We start from the raw sequence: 15,450 nt of genomic DNA on the forward strand, positions 1-15,450 counted from the left end.
TTTCCGTTTGTCTTTCAACAATCTATGGTATGCTTTGCTCAGTTTGTTGTTTGTTGTCTTTATCCATCCATCCATCCATCCATCCATTTTCTATTGCTTGTCCTGTTAAGGGTCGTGGGGGTGCTGGAGCCTATCCCAACTGCCTTCATGCAAGAGGTGGGATATACCCTGTACTGTCCACCCAGTCCATTGTTGGGCCAACACATATATTGCTACAATTTAAGAGATGTTAAACTCTCTATCCACCACTGCATGTCACCAGGGCTAAGGGGTAACAAGTGAAATAACTCACGTGCAACATAAAGTAAAATCCTGACTTTGAGCAATGCACCTTGTCCATGGGATCCTCAAACAAACTGCTGCAAACCATCATAGATCGACCCCACATCCATCTTGGATGACATGCTGCAAACTTCATGGATTAAAGTACACAAAGCTGTTCTGTTTAATTTGGGGCTAAACCGATCAATTAGATGCCTTCACGTTCCTCAAAAGTACTAATTAACTTTTAAGGTTGCTGCCTGATGGCAGCAAAATGAATGCTTACAGATGAAGAGGGTGCAGAGCAAAGAGCATCATGGGGAGTGTAGTGTAGGCCTAAGTAAGGGAGGGTTCCTGGCAAGTCTTTGTCACCTCTAAACCATGACTTCAATAAAAAAAAAATACTTTGCTGTTAAATATAGAGAGAGTGCTGATCTTTCACATCATACTATCTATCTGATGCGGAAGATGCGCTAATCGATGTTTTACATCAACAGACATTCAGATGAATGCAAAGAGCTTCCCCATAGTAACAAATCTACAAAACCATCACTCACAAACTACCCAGTAGCCACACAACAGACTGACAAATTTAGTAACCAGCAAATGAACACGTATTTATGAGCCAAACAACTTATATATTGACTAAAAGGCCCCTTTTAATGTGCTGAACAAACTAATTAAGGTTCACCTTATTTATTAAACGGCCACGCTGAGGTTTTGCGTTGTTAAAATAAAAGACGCGTATGGTGAAGTATACAATACAGACTCACTATTCTTTGAGCATTTCTTTATTTATTGAGAGATTGAGATGCCCCCATGACTTGAGCAAGACACTACTGAAAACTGCATGACCCTGCTTAACCAATTGTGCCTGAAGTTAAACATGTAAGGAAAACAAGTGTGAAATCAGCAGCACTGTCAGTGGACCGTAGACACAGTGGGCAGGCAGTTTTTGCCCGGGATTATGAGGCGCACCAAGCTTTATAGGGATAAACTCTATCTGTGTTTGTTTTTTAAACAAGTTGAATTTCTTCTGCCTTGAGTCTTGGCTTGACATAAGACAGACAGATCATAATTTAGGTTAGCTTTATACTGAAATACATGCTGTGATAGCACAAATTCTGTTGTTTCTGGCAATGCACTATATCAGTCAGGTCTCTACACCCCCCATTTATTATCATTGATCAACTTTCAAGAAGATTAACCCCACATCCCTTTATTATGAACTGTATTAACAAAAAATGTTGGTTGATGCTGGTCAGTAAAGACCAGGGACTAGTTTGTAATAAGGTTGCTCGAAGGAAATCTGCTCTATTTCTGCTATCAGCATAGAGCAAACAACCTCTTCATCAGCTATATAAAGCAACACACAAATGAAATAGAGCTCAATAGGTTCATTCAGTTTATCAGTGTTGAGTCAGTATTGACAGTGGGGTAACTGGCAAGCTAGTGCTAAAAAAATATGTTAGCTACACAAAACCTTGTCACATAATGATGACTTCAATTCAGTAAATGATTTGAGTAATACTGAGTATTGTTTGGCATCACAACCACCTGCTCTATTGTGCCTGATCAATATATCCAAATGTTTTATTGATATTGCCAAATTGCAATATTCAAATCATAGGAGGTGCAATATTGGCTAAAGGCAAATTGTCTGTTAAAATACCATTTAACTGTGGTGCTGCAGAGTTCACCCAGCCTACATGAATCAATGACTGAATGATTTTATTTAGTATTTAGTACAAATCTCATTCCTTGTCCTTCCCAGTTAATTTCTGCTTGCTCTGTTTGTGTTTGTGTGTGGATTAGTCAAGTTTGCCATGACAGTATAGAGGCATACAACTGTAGTGGGATGATTTTAGTTTCAGTGTTTTGCTATTAAAATGTTGATGACTCAAGAAGGTGTGAAACACTCTTTGTCGTGAAACAGAAGAAATGCACTTGCACAAACCAAGCACTAATGCTTTCACGTTGAATGACATCAAATGAACTTCAAAGAGCACTCAAAAATCTCACTTGCCTGATATTAATGGTTTGACAGGTTTTCCCCATATTTTCTCTGGTTTTCCCCATATTTTAAGGTTTGAACCTTCCCTTTTCCCAGTTGCTCTTGAATGTGCCAGAAATTTGTGTTCATATTCGGGCGCATGTCCTTGTGGACCCGGCAAAAGATGTCGTCACCATCTCAAAGGATCTGTCAAAGGTCCATCATCTGTAAATGTGACGAGATAAAAGCTCACCATGCCAACCATGAGTTGATGAGACCTAGTGATAACTGTGGATTTGTGGACTTCAGTTTCCAAGGCTGGGAACACATCCTCTTTTTGGGCTTTGTTGGGTAACTGAAAACAGAAGATTATTGTTGCTACATAAATTCAATGAATTACATTCAACTGGACTGAATAACTTTACCTGTGAAGTTGATGTTCTGATGTGATAAGCTAGAGCAGTGATAGAAACAGTTGAAAGGAGCAGTGCTGGATTGTTGTTGCTTACTGATGTACTCTGATGAAGCTACGAATGGCTATAAAACCATTTGCCTAATAGTGTGGGAGCCATGGCTTTTGGATGGAAATTTGCTGACAGCTGTGTGCAGTTTTGTAGGCCCACATAAATATGCACTCTGCCTAATCACACTATCCTTTCCTTTCATCTACTCCCTCACTTCCTCCTCTTTATAATACTATCTGTGAGTATCACCTTTTGTGGCAGAGGTACAAAGAGCAGAAAGGTTGGAACAAAGCCGTGGACGCACTCCTTTGTTGCCTCTTCTCACACACAGGTGCAGTGAATGAAAAAGATTTCTTGATAGGTTTTCACATATAGGTAGGAAACCTAAAATGTTGCAGATGGTGGGTTTGGGGATAACGTGCCATAATGCTGGGTGGCTGAATGCATCTTTACAATATCTTACAGAATACCAATTATCCCTCTTGGTTATAATCACCCAAATGGTTATATCACGTACCTGTTACCACTTCTGGTTTCCCCATATCTCCCATTGGCCTCCAGTGTTATTTTTGCCTTGATTTTTAATGTCCTACTCACACTTGAGTAATTATCATGCACAGATCCAAACATTTGGTTTGTCTGGTGTTACCAAAGTTGTCAGCTTGTCAGTATAATCTAATATACGCACAATTTATACACATCTGTCATTGCAATCAGGCAACCCACCTGTCAGTACAAAGGGCTTGTGTACACCTGTTCTCTGTACAGGGAGGCAGGTCAGCCAAAAGAGTCTGGAGGGATCAGTTGAATCCAGAATCTGTCAGATTACCCTGAGTGTAAGGGCAGGAAAGTGTTCTTCCTTAAACTGAAATGCGCATGTCAATTTAAGAAGAGCTGTCAAGGGAGAAAGCTACATATGTAGACATGCACTCAGAAGAAAACGCACTTCCTTACAAATTAATATTATGAACATTGAGTGGTAAATGTTAATATGTATTGATGTGTACCATTTATGATAACTGCAGTGATGCTGATGTTGTGTATGTGTAATAAAGCAGGAAGGCTAAGGATTTTAAATCCAGCATCTAAACGTAGTCTAATAGAGCCTGTCAATATAGAATTTCTGTAGCGCAATATTGATTTTGTTATAAGAGGGCATGAGTTCATCAGTTCCCAATGCATCCTTGAAGATGTTGGGGAATGAGTTGTACTCACAGCACATTCAGGCTAACACATTCTTTCTCACCCTTTTGAATCAGGACCGGGTGTCATTCTAAAATGATATCAGTTCTTTTACTCATTCCTGAGTGCTACTTTTTTTTTATACCTGCTTCATTTCCTAAGTTTTATTTTTCAACTTCTCGTTCATGCTCAATGCATTCTTCCTCACAAAGTTTTGCCACACAGAATTGTTTGTACATTTGTTCTGATGGATCAGGGGAAATCTGTTACAAAACAACCAGTTGCAAGATGAATCAGTGCTGGTTACAGATGCAAAAGACAGGTCAAATATTATTTATGCTAATGTGAAACTGGAACTATTTGCCTGAAACAAGTATTCCCTCCTATTTCTCTGTTTGCTTACATGTAAACGTATGAATTCTGATAAATCTTAAGGCAAAAGAAAAACATAAAAAAATTACAAGATGTCCCTCTTTGTTATGTGTACCTAATTCATGTGTGTCCACTGCTGGTCTGTACATTCTGCTCCACCTCAGTCATTACAGTTTTTGCTGGGAGGAGTGCGTCTCTCGTTTAAGGGTGACTCTCTTTTATGGTTTGTCACTATATCTTGCAGCATTGCTTTGAGTAACTGGGGGTGACTTCTCAGTTGACTTGGAGTCACTATTTTTTTTTTTGTTATCTGGATAACATCTTCCACACTAATTTTTTTTTTCCCCCCCTCTCAATTGGTTAAATGGATCTGTCCCAAAAAAGTAATCGGTTCATCTAGGACCCGTGCTACACCCCTCCAACAAATTCAGACTTTATCTGCTCATGAGTTTTTGCATAATGCTGCTGACAGACAAATAGACAAACAGACAAATGACACCAAAGGCGTAACCCGGCATTGGTAGATTTATTTTTGTATATTTTATTATGTTCATCTTATAAAACACTTTGACGGTTGACTTCATGAAACTTTTCCGGTCAAGAGGCTTTTCTGTATCAAGAAATAATACTATTCACTCACTCAGTTTGTGTGTGCTTGAGGGAAAGACATAGACATTCCTCTGTTCATACACACAGTAGTCCCACAGATTGTGTAATATGTCAGACAGTGGACAGGATTGAAGCTCCTGGCAGTTTGTCTTGATAATTCTTTGGGAACAGGATCGTAATGTCACATTCATATACATGCAGTCACAGAACTGTGTAAAAGACTGGATTTTCGTGCTTACCTGCATAGTTTCTTTCTCTCTCTCACTCACACACTCACTCACTCACTCACTCTCACACACACACACAAAGGGCTTGTTGTCCTGTTGAGGTCAGCTGTTGTCACAATACTTTTGAACAGAGTCAGTCTGTCTGAATGGTGCCATCACCCTCTGCCTTAGTAGCACTAAAATGATCCCATCAGTAATATAAATAAACGTATCAGTCATGGGCATTTGCATCCATGCACACACATGTGCATCATAGGACCAGATTCATGTTCGACAAAAAAAATGTGAAACAAACATGCTGGCATCACAGTTGTAATGACTACATATTACAGTCCATTGACTATGTTTTTTTTTATGCTGATTGTCATCATCAGCCATCATGAAAGTTGGTGCTAATGTAGATGAGCATTTTTGTGGGGGGTTATTCTCCTAAGGCATCAGTAGATTACATCATCGCCCTTCCCCTTGAGTCTTGCATGTCAATGTCTATTTGTAAGTTGGCATGACAGCATGACAGAGGGATGCAAGCCTTGAAGGAGAAATGACAGAAAAGGGCCAGGCATGGAAATGATGGCAGGAGGGAGGATGGGCAGTTGAAAAGCAGCAAACAAGGATTGCAGGAGATGGAGGGGCAGCCAGCGGCTGTGAAGAGTCAGTCCCTCTTGTCGGAATGAAAATGAGTGCGTGTTTTGTGGGGCTGTGTTAAAAATTTCTCCTACATGTACAGTTCACTTGATGATCTCCTGCAGTAGTTATTTTCAAAGAACTGTGCACATGAATTGGTTAGGGGCAAGTTCAATAACAAGCACTATGAATATGAAAAAAGTCGTCAAAATGTTAATTGTCTCTATTTGCATAAAACAGAAATTTTAGATAATATCAAAGTGGAGGTCATTTGAGAATATCTGATCTTTGTAAAACCTCTTGGTGAATGTAGAATTGTCTCACTCGCATGAAGGAAGATGAGAGACAGCAGACCTCTTCATTAGCTAGATGTGACTTTATTTACTGTGCTCTCCCTGCCATGAGTACTTAATGATAATAATAATGATAACAATAAACTCAACCATTTCTCTTACAAGAGCCTAACCCAGTGGTTTTCGGGCGAGAGGTGGGGTACACTTTGGACAGGTAGGCAGTCCATTGCAGGGCTAACACATATAGACAGACAACCATTCACACTCACAGCAACGCCTATGGTCAATTTAGAGTATCCAATCTCGAACCCGGAAGCTTCTTGCTGTGAGGCTACAGTGCTAACCACTGCACCACCGTGCTGCCCCAAACCAGTAACCCTCCAATTACAATTTCTAGATGCCCATTCCATCACCTGAGTCATGCCGCATTCAAAGGCAATGTACAATATATTAATAAACCCTGTTCTTTTTCCCCTCTCTGCAGATCATAAAAATTACCTGAGATCTAATGCTTCCTGCCACCACTATGGAGACTGATGCTAGTCACATGTTGGAGGCAGCTCTGGAGCAGATGGATGACATCATCGCAGGTAAGGGCTTTTTATCGTGATTTGAGGTAGCTAGTAATTGAGAGAAAATTAACGGCTGTCCCACTTCAAATCAATTACAAACAGACAACATGGGCCCTATGCACACTTGGTAATGAGATCTGAACTGTGATCCAAATACTAGCATTTAGATGTTTATGTACATGCATTCAATACTTACATGATTGCTATCCTGTTTTGGATGATCTATCTGGTTTATTATTTGTTTTAACAGAGAGCAAGTGAGAGGGATTGTTCATATGGATAAGCTTCATTTAATTCTAGAAAGACAGGAAGCGTAAAGCCATCAACATTTTCCCCTGACATCAGCTGATAAAGTGGTTGTTCAATCACACTGTTAAACAAATCCGGCCACTTGTGGCTCAGACTCCCCTCTTAACGTTGTCACCATGATTGTATTTGATGAAGCACTGAGTGTACTTATTCATGGAGTAAAGGCTGTCCAACTGTGATCAGATCATTCAGGATGGCTCCAAAGGGCCACAGGTCACTCCCAGGAACTGTGCTGTCAGAACACAGAAACAGGACTAACAACTTTGCATTGCCCATCCAAACCAACAATGATGAAATGAAGCACAGGTGGTCAATATTTCATCTGTTTTGTGTTCTGTCATTTCTCCTTCTGTGTTTTTCAATTCATTTTAGTTATTTTAAAACTATAATTTTTATTGCAACTATTCATTTTCTGACTGATACGACAGCCAAAAAATATATTCAACAAGCATTTTAATGATTAGTAAATTTGTCTTCTTTGCCCGTGAGTCCTCCTGACTCTGTGTGTCAATGTGTGTGTACAGCGTGTGTGGTCCTTGTTTAATTGTGTCATTGTTTGCCAGGACCAGTGCCACCGTGACTTACAAGTTTTAACTAACAGTTGGGTGAATGTCTGATGTGGGAAAATAAACACGGACAATTGGAGTCAAAGACAGACAGTAAAGTTAAGGTGATTAAGCGACTGACTATATGAAATTTTTAATTACCAAGTTAAAAAATATATTCTAGTAGTACAGCTTGTGATGTCCTATGGGGGTTGATGTGACTGAAATTCACCACCTATGCATTTTTGTCCTTTTGAAAACATTCTACCTGTTCTGTATATTCTTAAAGACATTTTCATATAAGTGATATTTACAAGTGCTTTTTCCATTTAAATGTATTTTTTATTCAAAAAGTTTCAAAGGAGGATTCCATTGGTGTGTTGCTGACTCTCCAGGGTAGTGTTCTCTCAGGATCACCGTATCACATTCTCAGATTGAGTTCATAGCTACCACTGTAGTTTCTGAGGCTCAGCTAGTTGCAAGTTGCTGTTGCCAAATAACAATGACCACATCTGTGGTTGTGCTACCCTGGCTCTCACTGACCACAAATAGAAACACATTAAAAAAATTCCACATTAAAAAAATTCCATTAGCAGTTACATCAGCCAATCACTAACAAGGAACTTATGGCCACTTATCAGCAGAAATGGGATATGTTGGATGCATCTCTTGTGGGATAACAAGTAAAAGCACTCTGCTGTTTAATGACTGTTGTTTGCCAGATTGGTTGCAGGCTCATGTCAAACTAAGTCTTATTTCATGACACCTGATGGAGGAGCAAGGCATGAGCCAAGACAGGGCTCATGACATTTTGTAGCTGATCCAGGAATATTTGTGACGTTTTTAAACACTGCAATTCAGGGGACTGTTTTTATCATCTTTCATTTCAAAGTCGTATTACATGGCAAAACTCAGGCAGATTCTTAATACTTTTGAAAATGCTTTCAGACATGTATATAATTGTTTCTGTTGTAGTTTTCAGATTTACTTTTTTTTCCATAAATATTTTATTATGGGCTTCCCCCCCCCAAAATGGTACAGTTTACAATTGTACTCATATTTCCGAAGCAGCTCAGTATCATGTTTGTATGATTAAAGAAGAAAAGCAATAAAAGAAATAAAATAACACGAGAATAACACATAAAACAGGGCCTTTCAAGAACATAGCTTCTCTTTGGGTTTTAGGAGGTAATCGTCTCTAGATGGAGTAAATATCCGCAGGGGATTCAAACGTTAATCAGGTCATCAGAAGCAACAAATTCCTTTAAAGTCAATAAAAGGCCCCTAAATCTTTTCAAATTCTTGTTGCCTTGACTTATGTATATATGTTATTTTTTCCAAAGGTAAACTACACAACATCCCTTTTAACCACTGGGAGATGCCAGGTCTATTCATATTTTTCCAATTCAAAGCAATAAGTTTTTGCTATGAAAGAGTTTAAATCCATAAAAGTACTTATTGCTTTATTAAAGTTATGTTTATCTGATCCAGATCTTTTCAATCAAGTTTTTCACTTCAACCCAAAAAGTTTTTATTTGACTGCATTCCCACATACAGTGTATTAATGTACCTTTTAAGCCACATTTCATACGTATGTCTGGTATGTTCCTATTGTATTTATTTAATTTCACTGGTGTTGTGTATATATATATACGCATTAGCCATTTAAATTGTAATACCCTTAGACGACTATTAATTGACATTGTATGGACTTGACTACATGTCCTTTCCCAATCCTGCTCACTGATATTGACAGACAGGTCTTCGTTCCAAGAAATTAATCTCTTTGTTGAATTTTCCAATGTGTTACATATCAACAAATTGTAAAAGTCTGAAAAATTCCCTTCCTCAATGCATTCTTTACAAACAATTTTTCCAGTTGTGTATGGGGAACCTTGTCAAGACCACCTTGATTTGACAAAACTTCTCAACTGTAAATATTTAAAGTCGTGTTTTTTTGTCCAAATTAAACCTCACCTGTAGTTCTTTCTCTAAAGGACATAAAAACATCTGACTGTGGAGGTTACAAACCATTTTCAGTCCCCTTGATGCCCATATTTTAAATGCATCATCTGCCCTCCCAGGTTTAAATGATTGATGACCCCAAACTGGGCTAAACTGCAATAAGAAGTTTGACTCTTTCAGGTAATTTCTGACATCATTCCAGACCTTTACCATGAGTTTCAGAATGGGATTTCTAATCTGTTTTAACACATTTTTTTAGTTGTGTCAGAATATAGGAATGAGGGAAGAGCCCATTTTAAATTCTCTGACTCCATCTCTACCCAATGTGGATTAACTTATTCTGAAAAATATAAAGTCAGAGTGCGAAGTTGTGCAGCCCAGTAATACCGTAAAAAAATGGGGCATTTTAACCCCTCTCAAGTAAAGGAGGGAAAGACAGAGTTTTGATTTACCATTGCTCCAAATAAAATTGGTTACAACTTTTTTCATCCATTAGATTTACTTTTTAAATTAAAATAACTTTCTTTGCACTTTCTTTAACATTGCAAAAGATGGTAAATTTGGACAATCTCTTATATTTTATGTTTGTGGATATCGGTTTATGAGGACATGTAATCAGACATAACATGATGCCAGTAGTGAATGAGAATAATGAAAGCAAGTATTTTTAGAAAGACCAATAATAGTGAAATGCACTGCAAAGTTGACTCCCAAATGAATCAAGTTGAAACAAATCTAAATTGTTTGCCCTGAAGGCCTTCCAAAATGTACAAAAATGAGGGAATCCTCATTAGGCAAACAGACTGTAAGAGTCACTGCATAACCAAGGAACACACTTTTGGTTATAGCAGAGGTTTAAGGGCCAGGGTGAAAGAGAGAAGGTCCTGGGGGATCCCTAAACTGTTAGGTGCACCAGTGCAGCTGCTCCTTCTGCATCTGTGGTATTTTAGCTTTGGAGGCCATTGCTTTTTCAAACATATTCCTAAAGGCTCTGAAGAGAAAACTTGCATCAGAATTCATGTCACTTCTTTTTGGTCGGACTGTTCAAGGAATATTTTTGCCAGTGGCTCATCTTATGAGATGGTTATGGCCTAACAATGGATCCTCCCTGGTGTCAATTGAGGAAAATTAAAGGGACAAACAAACTGCGCTAGGGATAAACAGATCTATGTGCCCCGTTTATACACTGAGCTCAGAATCAAACCATACATGTACATTTGAAAACAGCGTGCGCAGATTTGAGATCTATGTGCATATCTATCCTTAATTCAAGGTCCAGTATTGTTCCTAATATAAGCAGCCCTAATTATAAGACGCCTTCCTTTTTCAATACATATTTTTGGGTGAAAACTTTTTTAAAGTTAAATGTCATTTTGAATAGGAAAAGGCTCTTATTTGTAAATATAATAAATGCACATTGAATAAAACTAAGATCGGCTGTTGTTTTTCATTACTTTTAAATAAAGCATTTTCTGGCTTAAATTGCTTATTTACAGTTAGCTCTTCCAAAAATAAGTCTTCAATTGTATCTAGGTACATGCATGGTTTTCTTCAAGCCAATCACAAAGCACTGACAAGACAGCAGTCTTTAATTTTCTATTTAATTTTGATGATTTAATTGTACTGCTATTAATTTTGGACTCTTTATACTGTAGTGTAGGGAGGGACTGTACTATGTGACTGTTTGTCATGAATGCTTTTTCATTTGTTAAAATATTGAATTGTTTTCCATCAGCATTAGATTGTAAATCACCAAATATCATACTTAGAGAGCAAATGTAAAAAAAAAAAATTGATAACTGCTATCAATTTTCAATAACAAAAATTTCTTCCTCTTAAACTTCCAAAATGAATCTAAGTCCGACATTCTCTTCCTCACGAAACCTACGAAAATGATTTTCATAATTTTATTTCATTGAGTGATTGCTGGTCATTGGCTGGATCTTCAACAGTTGTTTTGTGCAGCAACTACTCTGCAATAAAAATACTCTTCATATTTACAGATTGTTCTAATATTTCCAATAAATAAAGTGACTTAAATTTTGTGTATAGGGCAGAAAATGGAAAATTAATGCAAACTGTTGGTACCTTAATGGTAAATGGTACCTTAAAATTATTATTATTTTTTTTGTAGTTTTCTGTTCTCTTATTCTGCACAACATTCAATAACTTCTTTAAGAATTGTAATGATTCTATCAAGCAATATACTAATTTTGAATTCCTAAAAGTGTATGGAATGACTTTAAAATGTAGCTGTTTTTCTGAACCTTTAATATTTGAGTGCATCCAGATGTGTGTGCTCCTCACAGAATATGTGCGAGACTGGGAAATGGCCCAGGTGAGACATGGTCATGAGGAACTATTCAGGAGGACTCATGGCTCTGATTGAATTTTTACGTTCATTGTATTCAGAGGTGCTTCATTCTAGAAGCTCTTGCCAGTGTGACGGTAGGTTGCCTTGTTGCAGTCACATCTCGCCTGTGAGTAATGGTCTCTCTTCTCCTCCACTGCACTATCTCTAGGTTCCAAAGCAGCGGCCATGGAGTTTTCGAACAGCATGTATGACCTGGGTTCTCCCATCAGCACTGGCCCACTGCAGATCATTCAGTTAGCTGAGGATCTGAAACTTGCTTTGGAGCTTCAACCTAACAAGGAGGACAGAGAGCACCTCAGAGCGCAATTACCTTCAGAAACAGCACAGGCTCTCATAGACTGGCTACAGAATGGAACTGTGAGTACATTGGGTATCATATCAGGTGTCTAATCATTTGGTGGATGAATGCAATTTCAGTAATTCCAATTTCCAATTCAGATGAAAAACTAATCATACATAGATTTTTTTTTTAAAGTAATACTATCATATTTATCTATCTATCAATTCATAAAATAAATATAAGATGTCTTTAAACCTTTTGAATACTGTGAATCAAGACTAAGATTGAAGAGAAAAGGGAGAAACAGCGTACGGATTAAACATCAGAATTGGAATTCGCTGGCTGTGGACACATTAGAAATATAAAAAACAATAAATAACAATCTGAATATTATTCTCTTCCCTGTTGCTGCTAAATTACATCTCCCTAGGCAAGGGTTGAATGTAATTTATATGAAAACATGATGCACGATGCTCATTAACACAGTGCCCATAAAGCCCATCACACACTGGGAAAAAACTTTTGGTTGACACGTGATGGTGTTCCTGTATGTGGTGAGCCATGAGGATGTATACTGAACATGGTCTTTCGGCATAGCTAACTACTTCCAGTTAGCGCTCTGCTAATTTGAATGTTATGGATAAATTATTTAATCATGCAGCTCTTAAATGATTATGTAGCACTAACTGTGTTGTGTGATGTTGTATGTTTATCCAAAAAAAAAAAAAGGGAGGGGGGGGGCGACACTTCTTCTGCCACTAGATGGCAGTACCTGTGACCAAATCACAACTGAAGCACTTTTGCGCTTCCTATGGGCTTTTCCTTAAGTCTAAATTCTTGCTTGTGTTGTACGTCGCTTTGGACAAAAGCGTCTGCTAAATGAAATTGTAGAATTGTAGAATTAAAGATTTCTAAAAGGTTGTTGTGTAACCAAACAGATGAAATTTTGAAAGTGAAGCAAATCATTTTGCTGGGTTATGTGATGGTCAGTACAATTTTTACAGCAGAAACAATATCAGCAGAGTTTTAGTGAATGTGGTATAAGGTGAATAATGCTACTCCAATTTTTACATTATCAGGAAATAATGGCACTTAACAATGTCCAGTAATTGATAGTAGCAACATTGTCAGACATTATCCCTCACAATGTTTCGAGAACAACATTAAAGCCAATATTAGCCTATACAGTCAATAATATCTCATGGAACAAAGTCTAAAATGTCATTAAAATAATTGAAATGTTTTGTTCATGCTTAAAAATTTGTCATAAGGCAAAAAGTCAAGCCCTGCATTGTGTTATTGAAGTATTTTTTTTGTTCATTTGTAATATGAGGAAAACATCTTGGGGCTTCTATTTATAAATTTATAAATTGCGTCCACATTTTGACAGAATTGCTTCATATTCCACATTTGACAAATTGTACAATTCTATCCTTGTTGTTCACGTCACAGAAATAAAAGGACCCTACATATCACCTGTCATACTGTGTGATATGACCAAATTTATATCCATACAAGAATCTGGTCTGGGGTTCTGTTTGTGGACCTCCCACTTTGAGCATCACTGTCACAATCAATTGAATTAATATTATGTCAGAGATTAATAACATATTAATTTTGCAGTTCTTTTTTTAAGCCATTTTTACAGTTTGAAACCTGTGAGGACAGAAAAACATGCATCTCATTCATCACTAAATACACACAGCTGTTCATTCTGCTTTTGTAGTGAAATTCTTTCTGCCTTTACCAATTACAAATGTGGGTCAGACAGATCTCTTGTCAAAGTGTTTATGTCACTGTGAATAAAAGTTGTGTTTCTAGCCACATTATATGTTATATCAGTATATTTTTGTAATATTTTTAAAAGCTGACACCATCTACTACCAGCTAACCAAAAGCACCAGCTGTTTAGTGTGGAAGGCCTCTCTCAGCAGGGAAAATTTATGTTAGAGTTCATTTGCATCTCTTTTTTGCTCTTCCTTCAAAGTCTGAGTTATTTTTAACGCACAAAGACAGGTCGGACTCATCTGCTTGTTTGATGAACTGCTTCATTCTGTTATGAATGGTTCATTTTGATTATTGGCACTGGGCCAAATGTAAAGCCTGGTTTATGCTTCTGCGTCGCTTCGTCTGCATCACTGATCATTTATAGTTCTGCGTCAAGGGAACGCGTTGCTCTGCAATCCACTGCCAAGCCGCTAGGGGGGTGTGGCTTTGTCTTTGTATTGTTTTGGTATTGCAATGCGTAGTCAGGATTTTTTGGAGGTGCGCATCAGGCTATGGTGTAGGGTCCGCGTAGGTAGCTAGCTTTGCCGAAATTCGTTGCTAGTTCTGCCAGTTAATACAAAGAGGAGGCGGAGGAGATGTTTGTACGTCACAGCTCGTTTCTGTGTAATGTTTACTGTCGAGTGGATTGTTATAGCTAGGTGCAGGGGTGCAGTTGCTAATTGTGAATCATAATGTATTTGATACAGCTTCAGAAGTGCGAAAGACAGTACAGATGTTTGTATACATGTACCAATTTCCTGTTTCTTTCTGTATTTTACAGAACCACACACACACACACACACACACACACCAAAACCATTACACTTCCCATGTATCACCCTAGCCTGCAACTTACCTGTGGACTCAGTAAAGCGTCTCAACACAGCTCATTCTCCAGTTTGTGTGTCCTGATCGACATCCTGAAGGCGAATGAAGCCTACCTTCACTGAACCAGCACCCTCAGAGTCCCTTAAGTAAAATCCTCCCCAACATGTACTGTTGGTAAAACATAGCTTAAAGGTTAACAGAGGCCGATAGTCTTATCATGAAATCCATTACATCGGATACTTTAAAATGATCAAGGTTCAGTTTTAAAGTAGAATAAGAGAGATTGTGGTATTTTGGCACTGTAGGAACAATTCACGTGAGCGAGAGGAGGCAAGGCAAGGCAGTTTTATTTGTATGGCCCGTTTTCACAAACAGTTTGTCTCAAAGGGCTTCACATGGCATCATAACAACATCCTCTGCCCTTAGACCCTCACATCGACTGAGGAAAAACTCCATAGAAAACCCTTTTAACAGGGAAAAATCTGAGAAACCTCAGGGTGAGCAACAGAGGAGGGATCCCTCACCCAGGACGGACAAACGTGCAGTAGATGTTGCTACAGACAAGAAAACAGTTTACAATGCAGAATGTGGGAAACATGGAAATGTTAATAACAGCTGAAGAAGGAAGCTTCTGGTAGGGGAGGCAGGGAGAGCAAGCCAGCTTGATGGGGGACTGGATGGCAGACTGGTTCATGGAAGGGGAGCGCAGGCCGGTGTAACAGTAGGGAATAAGAGGGGGGGGGGGGGGGGGGGCGATGCAGGCGGCGGTTGGGGCTCTGGTGGAT

At 38.4% G+C, this 15,450-nt stretch overlaps 1 protein-coding gene across 12 annotated transcripts in view; it reads left to right on the forward strand.

The window, feature by feature from the left end:
• ppfibp2b (PPFIA binding protein 2b) overlaps positions 1-15,450 on the forward strand; it is a 102,056-nt gene that overhangs the window by 16,820 nt on the left and 69,786 nt on the right. For all 12 annotated transcript variants that reach the window (XR_015116944.1, XR_015116945.1, XM_086208271.1 and 9 more), the window contains exons 2-3: positions 6,510-6,615; positions 11,939-12,147. Coding sequence is in view for 10 of the 12 variants with exons in the window: in XM_086208271.1 (XP_086064397.1) it covers positions 6,534-6,615; positions 11,939-12,147 (291 nt within the window). In the remaining 2 variants the exon portion in view is untranslated. The remainder of the gene's footprint in view (positions 1-6,509; positions 6,616-11,938; positions 12,148-15,450) is intronic.

The sequence above is a fragment of the Aulostomus chinensis genome, chromosome 7, assembly GCF_037954235.1.
Source record: "Aulostomus chinensis isolate RoL2024-O1b breed Wild chromosome 7, RoL_Achi_v1.0, whole genome shotgun sequence".
In the NCBI taxonomy this organism is placed as follows: domain Eukaryota; kingdom Metazoa; phylum Chordata; class Actinopteri; order Syngnathiformes; family Aulostomidae; genus Aulostomus; species Aulostomus chinensis.